The sequence below is a fragment of the Cataglyphis hispanica genome, chromosome 6 (assembly GCF_021464435.1).
Source record: "Cataglyphis hispanica isolate Lineage 1 chromosome 6, ULB_Chis1_1.0, whole genome shotgun sequence".
Taxonomy (NCBI): Eukaryota; Metazoa; Arthropoda; class Insecta; order Hymenoptera; family Formicidae; genus Cataglyphis; species Cataglyphis hispanica.
This window is the reverse complement of record NC_065959.1, coordinates 5,131,791-5,150,763: the sequence shown is the minus strand read 5'-3', so window position 1 is coordinate 5,150,763 and position 18,973 is coordinate 5,131,791. Positions and strand designations below refer to the sequence as shown.

The 18,973-nt window shown below is 30.9% G+C and overlaps 1 protein-coding gene across 6 annotated transcripts in view; it reads right to left on the bottom strand.

Annotated features, from left to right (window-relative positions):
• LOC126850239 (segmentation protein cap'n'collar) overlaps positions 1–18,973 on the bottom strand; it is a 95,836-nt gene that overhangs the window by 64,920 nt on the left and 11,943 nt on the right. The window contains exon 2 of one of the 6 annotated variants that reach the window (XM_050593014.1): positions 18,712–18,855. The exons of 4 other annotated variants lie outside the window; for them this stretch is intronic. In XM_050593014.1, the coding sequence (XP_050448971.1) occupies positions 18,712–18,855 (144 nt within the window). Of the gene's footprint in view, positions 1–14,088; positions 14,564–18,711; positions 18,856–18,973 lie in introns of those variants that run through there. One more of the 6 variants, XM_050593017.1, reaches the window with a different exon arrangement.

Genomic DNA, 18,973 nt, shown 5'->3' with positions numbered 1-18,973 from the left:
GTAACGGATATGAGGCGCGCTCGCGCTCTCGCGGGCATAGCTTTGTAAATTACTTCGCCGACCGTGTAATTCGATGCGGCGAGAATCGAGAAAGGGGAAACGGGCGGCGGTTAGCGGGAAGCACGGGGAGAGATATGACCGGCGTGGGTGTGCATATGACGTCGGCCATGCTGGAGAGACACAGCGGGATATCCGCCGCGCCCACAGCTGATCCTCCGCGGCGGCGGCGACGCCGGAGAGTTATCTCTCTCGCTCGGCTTACGTTTTATGTACTGCGCTGGGATGCATACGCGCACGCTGCTTTTAGTCACTCGCCGTGGTTCAGGCCGATATCGATGCCCCCGATTTCTATACGATTTCATGGCGGGTTGGATTTAAGTCCCGAAAAAAATCTTGCCGGAGACTGCACGATCAAAATGATCATCAACTATTGTGATTTTATATTGGAAATGAAAAATTTATACGCAAAATAAGATGCGATAATTAGCTGGTGATTTATAAATAATATCCATCCATCTTTGATATATTAAAAGTCGTTAATTAAGCTTATATAATTTTTAATGTAGCAAAAAATTATATAATTATATTTTAATTAATTGCAAAATTATGCAATTTTTATTATTGCAAAAGAATAATTACTAAGGTATTCAAATAATTTAGATTTTATTTAACTGTACTTAAAAATTTATGTTTTACATATACAGTTAGAAAATTTAAATTACTTTGATATACTAGTAATTAAATAATTTCTAATAGAAAATTGCTTGATGAAAAATAATTAATATTCTGAAATTCCGAACGATACAATAAGTCGATCCGATCAGAGAAACTTGGTGAGATTGAGTCGGTGCAAAACGCAGAGATAAATGTATCTGAGGATCAGTAATTACACGAAGTAGACTGGTAATGGTCGACCACCGTTTATCTAACATCGACCGTCTCTCCGACTGAATCCGATGTATCGCGGATAGAGTTTTGAGAAGTTATGCCGATGAAACGGTTTCGATACACTAACCAATTGTATCTACGCGAATTATCTCGGAAAAAGCGAGTGTTTTTGCGTACGGCTATAACAGGTGCAACGCTCCCGTTATTTCCGTCATTTTCTTCACTGCGAAGGCGAATCTTTGCTCGCAAGTATCGAGTACATTACAATCGAGCATTATGTTCAATTGTAACTGTAAATATAATTGCATCACGTAAAGTTGAAAAAAAATAAAGACTTTTCATTCCTGACTTTGAAAACAGGTAAAACTTGACAAGATCTCACGTAAATTGTATTATTTAAAAAAATTGTTTGCCATTAAAATAAAATAAATTGTCAAAATAAAAATAATTAAGTATATGCAAGAATACGATCCGTCTTATTGCGACATTTAAATAATTGTTATACTAACATAATTTTGTGAATTATAAGCAGTGAAAAAATGCAGTCAGTTGCCTTATCAACGCACCTTAAGAAGTTAATCCTTTTAACATGCGGGAGGTCGAAAAATCTTTATAAATTTGTAAGTAATCTCATTATAGCCTAACTCCATCTTTGGTTTCCCTTTAATGGCGCATTTGTATACACTGTGTATCTTTTATAGTATTCATGGGTAGTGTATCTGTCAGAATGTACCTGACTATGGACTAATAGGACTAATGGTGATTCTACCGTTAGGTTGACCAGGTATTATCCGCAATTTTCACGCCACCCTTTCGCTTCTGCGGAACGACGTACCGACACGTTGCTACCTTTTTGCTATAGATGAAGAATACTCTATGTATTGGCCGTGCTTTCAGATATATAAATGTATAATTGTATATTTAATACGAAAATAATTTTATATTATTCTATTATCGCTATAATACTGTTTTTATTAGAGAGAAAGAGGATGGGGGGAGGGGAGAGAGAGGATGACAAGTGGAGAACAAACATTACAAGTATAAAATAAAAAATAATAATTTTTTTGCACATAATATCAGGTGAATTTTGCTTTAACAAAAATTGAACGTTTGCAAAATTTGACATTAAAATTCTAAATTTAAATTTTTTGAATAATTAATCGCAAAAATATGCAATAACTTTTAAAATATATCTCATGTATTCATAATATTTATAAATTTCGCGCAATCTTGATTGAAGTTAATAAAATAATTCGAAAAGACGCTACACGCACTTTATGGAAAATTGTTTTCGTGGAATTGTTATAAACAAATTAAAAAATTTTGTAATTCTTTTGCTCAGCATATAAACTACAAAATTTTAAAGTTTGAAATCCATTGGGAAACAATTTTCCATAAGATGTGTGTGGGAACCTTTGACAGAATATGGGCGGTAAATCCATGGCGAAAGATGAAAAGCTTTCTTCGTAAGGATCTTTCTATATGTAAACAAATAGTTCTCCGACGTTTGAAAAGCAGAAAACCCTATAGGGAATCACGAATCCTGCAGTGCTGATAAATTAGTATTCGTATATTTTCAAATGACTTTGGAGACTTTGTGGTAGACCGCGAGAACACAAATCGTTAATGGATTCCTAATGGATGTCTATACATTCTCTGCTAAAAATCATTGGTTAAAAGAATTTACGCGGAAACTTTTATCTTTGCGATTTCGTTATCTTATTTAATAAAATATGTAAGCGATTGTAAAATAAATTTTATTTATATTTAAAAAATTATAAAAAAAAGATATACAAATATTTAATTACATTATTTTTAATTAAAATTGTTTATCAAATATAAAATAAGTGTAAAATAAATCTCTCTTATATTTTGTCGAAGAAGATAAATATTACTTAAGAAAGTAATTTGTGTGTATTGTAAAATTATTATTTATTAGACTTTTCTTATATCAAATTTTCAAATGCAATGTTCATGGCAAAAATAATATATATTTTTAACAATTGGACCAATTAAGATAGATAGAAGCAAATTAGTACGAGATAGTACCATCTTATTCAATTGTTTCGAATTAAAAGTGTATAGCAAAATATTTCTATTCTATTTAAAAAAAAAATAAAAAGTCAAGTAAATTATTTAAATATACATTCTCAAATTTATTACATATGTAAATACATTAATGATGTATTTCAAAAATGTTATATGAAAAATCTTAGATCCGTTGATGTCATAAAGCTTTTGTATTAATTAAGGCATAAATCCCGAGTGGATAAACAAAATGTTTAATCCTTATTTTGAATTATAAAGTTTTCCACGTGGCACGATGCGTCGTATCGAGAGAGTAGGCGCAAAGGGATAAAACATTAATTTCCTGGTTTTAATTAGTGCGTTGTGCATGCAGCCGCACTGTAATGGCGGCCGAGCCTTCGGTCAAGGCGGGGATAAAGGGAGAGGCGAGGCTAAAGGGGAATTTGATTAATGATCCTGTGGGATCTCTGAAATGGAAGGAGAGGGAGGAAGCGTATCCTAGGGGACGCCTGTCTTGCCATGAAGCAACGATCGGGCCGAAACGTAACTCGAATATACAAGCAATATTTTCGGATATAAAGCCTCGATGGCTAATAATTGCTTTTTTATTTCTTGTTGAAGAAAGATTGTTGAAGAAGACGTTTAGCTCTTATTAATTAAAATAAAATTATAAAAGTACAATATAATTATAATATAAAGTTAATCTACAATTATGATTTTGTAAATTTTATTATATTAAATTTGTACGATGTATCAAATATAATGTTGCGAGTAAATGTAACGTAAATAAACGAGTAAATAAACAAGTAAAGAAAAAAATTTGAAAAAGGGGGAGATTTAATTATGACCAAAGTTTTTTGAAGCAAGGGTAAAATTTAACATCAGTCGCCGAGTAATTCTTGAAAGACCTTTCAAAAGAGAGAATTGGAGTTACTCCAGAAAAGTCATTATCCGGCGATAATGACTTCTACAACGTGTAATGGCGACATGTAAAAGCAGGCATTTATTTAACTAAATAAATAATACAAAAATGTATTCTCAAATCGCGATATACTCGATTCATGCAAAACAAATTTTTTCTATTTCTAATCAAAAAGAAAGGACCAAGATGAAATATGTGGAATAAAACAAGAATAGTTTGAAATATTAAAACATCAATCAAAAGTACGTATTTGCTTGTAGTTGATCGGCGAATTGTAATAGCTTGAAAAAATCCAAAAGTTTTTGATAATACTTTCAAATTTTATCTATAATAAAAGTTATTCATGCACAGGGAGAGAATAATTAAACTGTGAAAAAAAATGCTTATTGCACGAGCTGATTTAAAAAGTTTAATGACAAATCGGCTATACAACTTCACAAGCGAATATTACGGCTCAATTTATGTAATTATTTCCTATCTGATTTTGATGTAAAAATAATTTTTTAATTAAGTCAAAGTAAATTACGATGGCAATTTTCGATATAGATCATTGTAATTTATAACAAAAATATCATCAGATTTTTGCGGCTCAGACATTACTAGTATGTGCGACTACCACCCATTATCACAACGCCTTAAGCGAACTAGCGAATAACAAATTATGCCCTGGTGCACCGCGACTTTAACGCTCGCGTGAGTACTGAAATGCGATCATTTGCATCATAATCAAGACCGCCGGAGCTACATTATTTTCTTCGTTCGCGCGAAGCGGAAAAAAAGAAACGAACGTTCTTGCGGATGTAAGACTTGAGATGGAGGGCGGGCAAGACGAGAGGGGACAGCATGAAAAATAGTTCCGGCGCTATCGGTGCAGCCAAAGCGCCCCCCTATCTCGTGTCCCATCGACGTATCATCAATGTAATTCGTATAATGTATCCACGCAACTCCGACCAGCAGGGTTGCGAAGGAAGGAAGGAGGGAGGGATGGGGAATTGCGGAGGGAGAGACGCGTATTTATGTTGTGGGATATATCGCGGAGGTACCAGTCGTCGGAAGGGAAAGGAGAAGGAGATGGAAAAGGGAGGGAGAGATGGTGCGTGCACAAAGGGAACGCCGACGGTGCCCTCACGATCGTTCACCCCGACAGGGGCGTATACTCTCCCTCCTCAATCCCGCAACCGCGATCACTGCGGTGCGATGCCAAGCCCATGTATTTTGCATTCGCCGCTTTTTGCGCGTACTCCAAAAAGAGAGTGCGGCAGTACACAACTCGAGTACCAGTCGTGATTTTCGGCAAGACACGAATGCCGTAAAAGAACTTAAAACTTCAAAAAATAAAGAGTAAAATCCTCTAGACAGATTAGAATTGACATTCCTATCTCGTGATTAGCGCAAAAACTCTCTGTTAAATATGTTACGTGTGCGTTCCAAAAAAAAAGTTTATCTTGAAAAAATTTTACGAGGTTTTACAAAGTCTTTGCAAGTTTACCGACATTTTACGAATACGAATTCAACGATGTAATACAAACGAGTTATATTATAATAATAATCGTACATTAAGAAAATAATGTACTATGTGGCTATCGATCAATTTAATCGATATATTCCAAATAAGAAGTAAGAAAAATTTTTTTGGCGTATATGAAAATATGAAGAAATATATGTATATCGATTTGTATATGTGATAAAATTAATAGGTACAAACAAAACTTATAAACACGATTGATCACTAAACTAAATTGGAAAAACATCATTTGTCAAAGATAAGTAAAGACAAATAGTCTTCTAGAATTAATAAGGAAACTTGTTATGTATCTTATGTGTAAGTTGTCTATCGGGTGTATCGTACAATAATAAGACAAGATCAATTATAAAATGTTGCACAATATTTCTTATTATGTTGTCAAGTAAGAATATTATTTTTACACATTGTAGATAATAACCGATCGTATGTTAAATTATATCCCATTCTGGCCCATTAACTTATAATTTATTCATATGAAATAAAAAAAATTTTACACGTTTCAAACACATTTTCAGAACGTGTATATAATTAGCAAGAAAATGTCGATATAAAATATAACCGCTTATCAATGTTTAATGCAATTTTTTTCAATCTATAAGAGGGACTTTTTACGTTAATATTTTATGTTAATTAGAAATTAATTAATCATCACTCATTAAAAGTGAATAAATATTAGTTTCATAATCGTTTTCAGATTCATCATCGATAAATCAGATATTTTGATAAAAAATGTAAGTAAATATTAGATATTAATTTTTAATTATGGACACTCTTACAGAAACTACTACATAAAAAAAATAATTTCTGCAAAAAATCATGCTAAATTGCCTTGTACATATTGATATTTATGTATAATTAAAAAAATAATTGTCATGTAAAAAAAATATGAAATTGTTATCAGTCTATGAGAAAGAAGTATACAAGTGGCTAGTACTTTTGCATACAGTATTATAAAGTATTTCAATCCGCCATATTATCGGCGACCTGTTTCCTCTCTTTCATCGAAGTTTTATATCGATGAGAACAGAATTCGAGGACAATCTAAGAGGAAGGCTGCCTAGTCTAGGCTAATTTGAAGAAGATCATTTATCACATGCATGTTCTCTTTTTCACGATCCAGACGAGAGAGCTTCCGTTTTACTAGAAAAATTCTTATCTTCATCCCCGTGGCTTTTCCGTACGCGTGCCTTATCTGCCATGCGCGACATAAGCTGAAGAAGTGCGAAACCAATCTCAGTCATCGTTGCAAGAACATGAACTGAACCATTTTCTTCTTGCCCGCCTGCCACTTTCGTTCCACCGCGGCCATTGAATCAACATGTACTTCTTTATTTATTTTTGCGCATTAGATTCGTTTTCCGACTGACAATTAGTATTATCGTTGCGTGTGAATCGAAATCGTTTATTAACCCAAATCGGTGAGACCAATCACCGAGTAATCTGGAAAAAATTTTACAATACAAACTTGAAGACTGATACGAAGTCGTATGTTTTTCTTTTTATTTTCATCGATAGTTATTTCTAAAGCGGTGAACGACGCAGTAAAATGTGCTGTTCCAATTTATAACAACGTAACAAATATAAATAAAATTGCTTAATTACGTCGGAAGAACGTGAGCAAGAAATCATGTATCGAACTACTCTATAGTGAGATTACGGTGCAATTTTTGCGAATATATTTATGGTTCACCGTAATGAAAATGAAAAAATTAAACGTACTGAGAAAAAAAAGTTGTTGATTTGACTAAATGTTTTCAACTGATTATTATTTTTTTAATTGAAATATTTAAGTATTTAAGTCAAATATGTCATATTAAATTTAATATGTCGTATTTAACTTAAATACTTAAGTATTTCAATTAAAGAAATAATAATTAGTTGAATACATTTAATCAAATCAACAATTTTTTTTTCTCAGTGCGCCTTCGAGCGTATCTCATAAATGGTGATCAATTAAACGCATTATCAAATACCATCTTCCTCATTCCGAGTATCTTCCAATAATCTGATAGCAATTGATAAAATGCGCCTTAGGATTTATTTATACCAAATTTCTTTGGTCTTGTGATAATAATTCTCTCACTCTAATGTGACATAAAGATAGACATTTTTTCGTGAAAGACATATTCGTTGATGATATGTAAAGATCAAAGAAAAATGGCGACTGCGGTTAAGCCGATGATGGCGATGGGCCCTGAATTTTTTCGAGATACCGCACGATTGGTTCGAACCTTATAATTACGTTCGGAGAAGAAAACCGGTCTTGAGCTTGGTGATTTCACGACGAACGTGTTTTCGTTCAAGTATAGTCGCTATTAATGCAAATAAGATCTTAGAGAGACACGATCAAAACTAATCATTGGATTCAACCTTGAAAATTTTTTTCTACAAGCAGTATACAAATCGTTAAGATTTACTAGTTATTTATTTCTCATGATTATTAAAACGTTTCATGATTTTCATTTACGTTACAGATATTAAGGTTTAACGTCCATCATCTAGGAGAAAAACAATTCTTTCAAGCCTTTTATAAATTATCTTGTTTACTCTTTTTATTTTTTATTTTTTTTTAGTTTTTTATTAAACGATTATTATAATCGTTTAACACGTTATCTTATATTTTTCTGGTTATAGAATTTTCTAGGAAATATTTACGAAATTGTAAAATCGGTAGAGCAGATGGTATGGTCTTTCGATCAACCGCATGCCATGATTTCTGTGAGAATCGTTTGTACCTAGAATTGCAGTCTATGTGATGCGCGTTCGTATGAAGAAAATGCAATTCATGATGTAATCTCTAGGGAACGGGCATCGATCACACGGTGATCTTCCCCGACGTCAAAATATTTTCAAAGACAGTCCGCACGACGGGATAGTCTGAAGATCGTTCGATCCAACGAAAATTGTGTTTTAAACCTTAAAATTTATCTCTTTGAAGGGAGATTCGCGGGAAAAATTAAAGAAAGCCTTTCTCGGCGAGACAGATATTATTCTCAATGTATGTTCATAACACATATAATATGAAATATATAAAGTGGAATTTTATAAAATGGAAAAAAACTTCATTAGTTACTGTTATCGTACCGAAACTGCAAACATCACATTTCTTTGGCAATGATAAAAATTTATAATTGAAGAAAGATACAATAAATGTAAAGAAAATTCGATCGACGAGTTGAATTTGAAATAAAACATTGAGATTGCATGCATACATAATTATAGATTGTTGTATGTATTCAACTATTTGATTAAACTGCTCACAGCAAAACTTCTTAATATATAAAAATATAATATGTATAATGTAATACAAAATGTAAAAGATATACAGTCTTCATAAATATCTCTCAGACTGTATCGTCGGATGACTTCAGAAGGAATTAAACCGCCTCCACCGAGGGAATTTCGTTCTCTTCGCAACACGGACACGGAGTTTATTGAGAATGCACCTGAAAGATGCACCTTTTTTAATCTCGTGCGGGGGTACATAGAAAAGGTATAGAGCTCGAGAAAGGGCTGAAGAGGCGGCTTGACAAATGAAGAGGACGGCATCTCTTTGAATCCGACAGCTGTGTAAAAAAGCGTCCGATGCCGAATCGACTAAGCAACGCAGTGGTAACATATACTTTGTTTAGTACATACCTCATAGTGTCGATTATGAAAAAGAAAGAAAAAAAAAAATGTTAACGAGCCGGATGCGGCCGATAGGAAGGTTAAGGCGAACAGAATCCGGCCGAGAGCTCGATAGGTCGACAGAACCTATCGAAGAATCGGACGCGAAGAGAAGACGGACGGTTGATCAACGGAAAGAGACATTGCTGTGTCAGCCTGATAAAATCTCGAATATTGGCGGCGTGCATCATTACGCGGCGCACAAACTTACTTTTGCGTCTCGCACTGTCTTTGCGGCTGTCACGATAATTACCGGTGATGATCATTGCCAGTGTCTCTACCGTTAATGAGTCGATAAAGACACCGCTGTCTTATGCACGTCGTTCATGCTTTCATGTAGGGCTTTTAAAGGCATCCGTCATCTGTACGTAGCGGAGATGTTTGCAATTATAAAGAATAAAACATACAATGTTTATCGAAAGTACATATTGAGGTTTAGAAGTCAGTAACACATGTTACAAATTTATGGGATCGAAATTTGGAAAAAATTTAACTGAAAGTAATTTATCTCGAATTTTTTAAGTATTTAATCTTAAATTTTTGAAATTTTTTAAGCTAAATACAAATTGAAAAAAAAAAAAAAAAAAAACAAAAGAACCAAAGATTCTTTCGAATATTAGGAAGCGATTTATATTCGTTTCTGACAAGATTAACATGAGAGATAAATATCATGATTCGATTGCACCCTCCTACTACGCCCCTGCCTTTCTCCGCACGATGCTTTCACGTGGACCTCCACCTAGTGTCATTAGTCACCGCGACAACATTTCTCCGGAGACTTGAAAGGGGACGCAAAACTATTCTACCCACTTGTTCCGCACAGAAAACGGCGGTAAAGGTGTTTATGGTAATCTTAGCGAGCTTCCCAAGGTGTCCCGTCGTTACGACTATTTTTCAGTTACTTCAATATCTCTAGCTAGAATCTTCAAAAAGATGACCGATCGATTTCTTAATCCTTTGTGATACAATCTAACAATGTAAGTGTTCGCTACAACCTATATGCTTGAATCAACAAGAAATTAGTAAGAAAATACAGCTTTTTTTCAGTAAATTTTTTCAATTGTCAAAAAAAGCAACTATAAACTATATTATTTTTTAAAATATAAATGGATCATAAAGCTTATGAGATTTACAATTTAGAAATCTTGTATAAAAAAAAATATTGTTATTATGATGCAAAATTAATGAAAAATTGTCTAGCTATATTAAGTTTTCTTTAATGTAAGAATAAAAAAAAAAATAAATATAATTAACAATAATAGAAAATAAAAACTATAATAAAAATCTAATTAAATATACGATTTAATGCAGTAAATGTTTTTCATTTTGATTTTAAATGAGGGATTTTAAATGACAGGTATTTATTTTCATAATGTTTTTAATAGGTTTCGCAATGATTGTTTGACACTGTGATATATTACATGAAAAATAGCGTTATTGACCCCGTGTATATAAATAAGATTGTTACACAGATCAATGCTGTGATGATGTACGTGTGCAAAAGTATCGTAGTTTTCAACGTCCATGTGGGGAACGAGACTTGACACATTGACAAGTACGTGACACGAGACCACCTCCGTTACAACCGAGATGTATATCTTGTTTGTTATCTGGCTACCACAATTTGTCAAGACAAATCAGATTGATCTGAAAGGAAGAGCTCGATCGATAGACAAGCGACATTCTTGATTCTTTAGCAAAGGGAGCCTTTTTTATCCAACAAATATATTTCATTTTTTTGATCGAGAAATTTGATCGAGAACAATGATCAAGCGCTGAATTATAGTGGAGTTTACTGCAATCATTGCATTGTAAGAAAATATGCTAATCAATGAAGAAATCTGTATTACATTTACATTATGGCGCCATCTAGAACCATATGAGTGAAGAGTAAATACGCGTAGTTGAATGAAAGCTACGCGTGATACCGACTATTCACAAATCAGAGAGTAGCGTTTTGAAAGATAGCGCTACTAAAAACAATCTCGAAAGATAAGAAAACAGTTTCTCAGCCGCATTGCTAATTAGTATAAAATGCTAATAATAGAAATGTGTCTCACATCAATTGAATTGAGAGCGCTAGCAGCATAAAAAAGTAAAATGGTTAATAAAAATTAACAAAAAAAAAAATCTTTTAAAAATACAAAAAAAAAATGAATGTTATGGTATATTTGATATGCAAATAAAGATTGCACCATGTTGCAAGAGACATATTCTATATAAACAGAAATTAATAAAAATGTATGACGCCAATGTAACAACTGCACAGCATATATTCATCTATCAATTTCTGTGATAACATTTTTCACACAAGTCTAGATTGTATGTAGTAGACACATGATAAATCTAGGAAATTAATATTAGATATAAAAAATTTCATATACTACAAAGTCATTATTTATGACTTATAACACATGTTCATAATTGACACGAAAAGGACTATGCTACAGATACAAATTAGCATAATTATCTTGTATTTTTTTAAATATCCGAATGAGAAATTATTTCCTACGAGAAATAATACAAAACATCGCAATATTAACATATCTTAATCTGATATAATTGTTGAATTCCGTTTTGTTTATTGCGATTTATTATATTTATTCAAATATTTATATTTCTTTTTTAAATTTTTAAACCATCGATACATTTAAAGTCGATCGTGATATTGTGAATTTGTTTTATCCTTTGTGATTTTTCCTTTTCTCAATTATTCTATTTAATTAGACAATGAAACTCCTCTTCTCAAATTATTTATTTATAATATAATATATTATAATAAAAAAATTTTACTGGCAATGGAGAAATGTGATTAAAAGGATGAATATAGTGATTTGTTCTCGAGATAAATATACATCTAATGAATTTAATGAATCATCGATTAGTTTCCTTATGTATATCCAATTAGTAAAACCTTACATTATATATGGTGATAAATTTTAACGTGGAAAAAATAATAAAAATATAGATTAATCTATTCAAGATATACATTCATCTATTCAAAATATGCATATGTGAATTATAATACATATGTAAGATTTAAAAGTTTAGTAATAATTTTATTTTATTTTTGTATAGGATTCGCGATCAGCAAATATAAATATTCTGTCAATATATTTTCAACTATGAATCTTATACATATAGTAACGATATAATATAACTATATATAAATGCGTAAATAAACTTGAGTATTTACGACAATAGCTATTTCAATATAATTTCACGTTATAAAAATAATTCGTATCTAGCATAAACGAGTAAAAACTCGTCTTTTATTGAAATACTATACGTAACTTATTGCACAAAATTGTAAATGCATTGTTATTCTGAAAAATTCTATATTCGGCATCATGCCAGATAAGTCATCATCGCGCTTGATATATGAAACAATAAGATATGCACATTGTACGCTTGTAATATTGTATAAATTCTATTGTATCATTTGCAGTGAGTTCGTTTGATATGATTAAAGTTTCTCGATTATCTATATGAGATATAGACGTGCAAAGTAAACGGGACTACAATTTCTGTATCAATCATTACATAATTTTTGATTATTAAATGATAGACTTCACATATAGACTTCACGGAAATAATTGGTTGACTTGCATCACAATGTGATCGTGAAATGTGTTATCTATTGGGTATCAAGAACTTATCATTAAATCGTGACGAGACTTTATCCATCATAGAAAGTATTATGGCTTTGACGCCTAGTGAGATTGTGTGCATTTCAATGTCAATGAAATTCCAATGGTGTGCCGAAACTATACATTTATCAATTAGTAGCCTACGAATGTGTCTAACTAATATATCAATATTATTGATAAAACTTTTATCATCATTTAATTTAAATATTATATCCTTATATAATATTATATTAACATATTAATAGGCATGAAAATATTATAACAATAAAAAAAATTATAAAATCAATTACAAACAATTAATTATTTTTTAAATGTCAAAAAATTTCGTTAATTAAATAAAAATTTATTAAAAAAAGCTGCAATGTTTTAAGTTGACAAAATATTTAAAAAAAATCCAAAACTAAATATTTTTGTTTAATACTTATTTTTTCAAATATTAATCATATTTGAAAAATAGAACCCTAATAGAATAGAAAAATAACTTGTTAATTTAAAGTTTAAGAGATATATATCTTGAATGGAAAAATTATCTATATATTATATATAGATAAGTTTCATCCGTCTTTTTTATATATTAATGTTGAGTATAATAATAGAGATAAAAGAGAAAGAGATCCTATTATGAAATAGTGACAGAATTTAAAATTTCATTTATCAAGAAGAATTTGCGCATTAATTTTATCTAAGCGATTAACATGCGTTTCAAAATTTTAATCAGCCAAATAATGTTTTGTTGGAATAAATTATCATATTCAATTGTCGATCATTTTCGATGGCTAATACATAACACATAATAATGTATGCGCGTCAGAAAATAGAAAAGCTTTTTGTGCGTCTGAACGGAAGCTAAAAAATCTTGAGTTTTTTCGTGGAAATCGTGATGTGACGCGGAATATCCGTGTTGCCGCGAATTGACAATTCGAATCGTTTATGAGAACACGTCTGACCGGTTATATCAACGTCATCGTAAGTATAAGAGGAATCATTTGGATTACCCACGTGTATATGTATGTCTTTCTCTCTCTGAATATAAGATTCCTCTTTACATCGAAAGCAGGTGAAGTATAATAAAAATAATAAAATAGTGTAATGTATATATAATGTATAATGCGCGTTTATACAAAATAGTTTATTTTAAAATAATGTTACTTTGCGCATGTTTTATAATAAAAAGGAATAATTTTGAAAACAAATATTTTTTAATATTTGACAAATATTTTTAATAATAACGAAAACCATTATTATACTTGCATATCATCACAATTTAACGCCTTTTTTATTACTTAGATATTACTATCCGCTTCATACCATGGAAAACAAACACGTAAAATATATTTTCTCTCTTTTCCATTTACTAATACAAATACTATTTACGATTCACAAATAGCATTATCATTGAAACCTACTGCATTCGACATCACTTCCAGACTCATATTGCTACGATCTTCGAATAAGCTCGGCCAAGAGAAATCACTGTCTGCAAATGTTCTTCCGCCAATGCAATACGTCACGGTTATTTTTGGCGGGCTCGATGATATCCTCTGCACAGGAGTATCTGCGTTTTACCGCGGTTTCGGATACGGATGTGCAAACGATGATGAAATCACGTATACGTTGTATGGGAACGTACATTCAAAATCATGAAGATTATTAAGATTGTTAATTCGCAATAAATCGGATTTTTAACATTCACCGTATTAAAAAAGAAAAGCGTAATTTTGACGATATTCGCTTTTCAGTAGCACGTTGGAAAGAGACTCACTGAATGAAAGTAAAATCGCCAAATGATTTTCACACCGTTACACACTCGTTGCGATTTATACACTCGCGATCGCGAGACTGACGATTGCGCGACAATGTAATAAACAGCGAGTTCGACGGTGGCAGCGACGTCCAACGAAGACAGATTGCTCTACGCGCGCGTCACGATGATAACGATGAGTACGTTGTAAGCAACTGATTTCTACTACTCGTGTCGCGAATCATAAAAAATTTCAACGCCAACAGATTCTGCCTCCACGCGCGTCCCGCAATGTTGAGAGTTCTCGAAGACGCTTCTAATCTCGTTCGAGGTTAAAATTATCTTAGAATCGCATTTGCAAAAAACGGTAAACATAATTAGGTAATAATTTAAAGGGATAACACAAAAGTAAGAGCAATTTCCACAAACCCATAGATTGTTCTATACCAATAGAATTATTTAAGCCCAATTTCATCTGTCTATTAATTTTGCTTGCAGTTGAATACTATCTCTTATAATGAGTGAATTGACATTGAAGATGAATCTTAATTCGTTACCAATGGTCAGGGCCAAACCGGATAAGATATGATCAGATATACATTAGTGTAAATTTAAACGTAACCTTCTATTTATCTGAACATATTTCACGAAAAAAGATAGTGAGATGAGACTTATTTGAAGAATCATATTTTTGTTTATGATAATTATGACCTTTTTATAAATCAATACCGCGTGAACTTGATATATAAAATGTATTCACAATCCTTACAAAATCTTCGCAATCAATTTTCACAAAACTTCACTTCATCATTCTCTGTCATTCTCATAATATTAGTGCGTACGCCATTTGGCAAAGGAATAAATTGCGAGAGAACGCAAAGATACAATGAAAAATACTACATATTATTAAAATTTATCGAGATAAAGATAAGATAGGATAAAAGTATTATCGATCACGTATATTTGTCAAAAGTATAAAAAAAAAAAAAAACAATAACGCATGTATCTAAAATAAAATATAATGCTTGCTTAAAATAATTCTTCCTCATTATAGAAGAATATACTCAAAATCTCCTTTTTTTACACAAACATATTTTAACAAAATAAAATAACATAAAAATCCTACAAATTCTTGTACAATTAGTATTTGTTACACACAAAATTGGTCATATAAAATCTTTCTCAATTTCGAAATTGTATTAAAAAATACAATATATCTTTTCTTTCATTGAGATAAACTGTCTTTACTTTTTCAGCTTCCAAAATAACATCGTTTATTCTTTTGCGTTATTTGTTTTGTCGATTATTCTTATCTTTTGGTATAAATATATATATTTCATATATGGCAAAAGAGTAGTTTCATGGTGGCGTAACAATAATTTCACGATATTTTGGGCATCATTTAGCGTTTTGTTAAGTATTAATTAATAACAAATATTTAATGAATTAGCAAAATAAAAAATGGTGTTATATGCAATTGTTTAAAAAAAATGTTAAAAAAAGCAGGATCGACGAGATATTGATCACAATGTGCATACACGGCTGACAACGCATGCATGGAAAATCAAGGTCAATCGTTTTAGATAATAGAACCGTACATAGAACACGAATCGTGTAATTATTGCAAATGATTATTAACAATAATTATTGAAAAATATAATTCCGACTTCGGACAGAATCGTTTGAATTATTTCGTTTTAACAATCGTTTAAAACATGTAATTCGAAATATTATCACACAGAAAGTGTAGAAAAATTAGGGAGCATTAGACACATGTGTTTGCGCAATAGTGTATAAACGATTATTTCACCTTAAGTCATAATTGCTTTTATAAGCTATATTTATAAAAGCAAATCATATTGTGTATTCTTAACAATCTCTAAACAAATTAATTTTTTTAATGACAAAAAATTATCGAATTGTATATATTTTTTGAAAAAAAAAATTATTTAAGCATTATTGAATAATATGTATTTTTTAATAATGCTTCATCACCACAAAATTTTATATATTTTATAATGTATGTATACGTATGTATACGTACATTTTTTAATAATGTATGTATACGTACATTTTTTAAGTTAATTTTCTACATTAAAAAAATATTTTTATTTTTTAGTTCATTTCGAGACATATAATATAATATTTTTAATTTATTAAATAATAAATAGTAAATGGATTAGTACAACTAAAACGTGAATTTATCACTGGGTATGTATTATATGTCAATAAGACAGTTAATAATAAAATGATATATTTTAATAAATCTATTGTTTTTTTTAATTTTTATTTTTCATATTTATTAATTAATGATTTATAGATCTATTAAGATTAATCATGAAATTAGTAGGCTAAATAAAATATAAATTATTTGATACAATGAATTTCGTATCTATAATAAATAATAAACGTTCTGTTTTGCTTATATAGAGATTAAATAAGTTCTCTCTTTTCATAAACCGTCCATTCAAGATAGTGTAAATTGGTTCGATTAACGTTCTAAGAAAAATTATTACTCTCAATTAACCGTCGCGCTGACCTCGTCAGTTGCCGTATTGTTCGAGCGACATTTATTTTAATTTTTCTACAAAAATACAAGCGCATAGATTATTGCAAAAGTTAGTGAGACACATCTTATCTTTAGAACTTTTATAAAGTACGATAACGCGCAAGCTTCGTTATCAGAGATAACATGCTAAACCGGTCCTAACATACGGGTAATTACACGCGCATCATATCATATCGTGCGAGCTGTTTTTTATCTTAATAAAATATGATATAACTGAGAAAAAATATTTCAACTCGTGCAAGAAAATTACATTGATATCAGCATTTTGCGTTTTTCTTTAAACGAAATCAACAGCGCCGTTTTTTTTAATCATAACCAACAATGCAGAGAATTGTATTGTTAGCAATCGATAACTGAAATTTTGATAATGTAAACCAAGAGAGTTTGCTCTGTCAAACTGTTTTACCAATGGAAAATACAAGAATCATATGTTGGATGGCTTGCTACAGCTATTCGCTTACATATCTCAGATTTAATTAAATTTAATTATATGAACTCATGATAAAAATTAAAAATACTTGTTTTTATGTTTCACGCCCAATAAACAATATCTTTTCATTTATAAACTAAGAAAACACGAATTGTGGCAAATTAATATCTAAGAATGTAAAAATATTCAAATTCCCAATATTATATTAATTTTGCTTCAACAAAAAAAAAAAAAAAAATAATTTAGAGATCGCAGAAATATTTAATATTTTATGACAATTATTTTATGTAGCTTTTAAGAGCCTTATATTGTCGTTAAAATGATAATTATACAAACTCCAAGTTTTGTCAAATTATAATTATAATTAATTATTTAACTAAAAAAAGTATAACGCTATTAATATGCTTTATACATATATGATATGTATGAGCGATAAATTAAGCATCGTTGTATTAAAACATAAAACTGTATATGCATTTGTTGAATAATTTATCGTATTTTATCGGCACAATTAACTGTCCAAAAAAAGCAAAATTTCAAGAGTGCAAACAAAGACCAATTCGATTGCCAAATGCGTGCGTGAAGACGCGTGGGCTTAACCCGCGAAGGTTACAAGTGCGCTGCACTTTCTCATGAAGGAACGAACGTTACAGAATAGGCACGGTTATTTTTGCAAAAGCTTTTTCGACCTCGCTAACCTTGGCGATCATCTTTTCTAATAAAAACTCATCGCGAATAATTCTGCAATACGCGAGAAAATCGCATTTTTTCCTGGCCATCGGTTTACATATACATAGTTATCTGACTAATTTTATTAGGCGCAAGACAAAAATAGTGCAAAGCTGTTTACTTTTGCGATGCAAAATACTGCGACAAAGACGGTTTTCGCGCTAGTTTATGTATGAATATGCGAGGTTTCATCGTAGATTATTCTGATTCATGGAATTTCTCGTCGATTGGAACACATTCACCATAAAATCATCGTAACAAAATTTTTATTTTTATCTTACCTTCTTAGAGATATTTAACTATAATATTCTTTTTATCGTGAATTTTAAACTGATAGATAACATACGGTATAAAGAAATATATTTCTTGCTTCATAAGTTCGACAGAATTTCATTACATTTTAACATTATGCAAAACACACTTAATGTATCGATTAAAAAAATTAAAAAAAAAAAATTAAAAAAAAAATGAGACTTAATGATACAAATGCGGATACACATGTGACAACAGATAAAACAGGAAAGTGCACAGAAAATTTTATTTTGTTGCCAAAAACTTACCAAAGTAATGGAGTGTATATTATATTCCGTACAAGACAGAATATGCTGCGTAGCAAATAAATGTATTGACGCGCATAAACAACCGCAAGTTTTATTAAAGTTTGAAATATCTTCGAAAAGTTTAAGATGTGATTTGATACATACCTGAAACAAACAAAAATAATATCGTTTTAATTTAGATTATAATCGGTAGCGAAAGGTAAGAATAGTACATTGAAATAGTTTAAATATTCTCTAGATTGTATTCTCAATACACACAGGC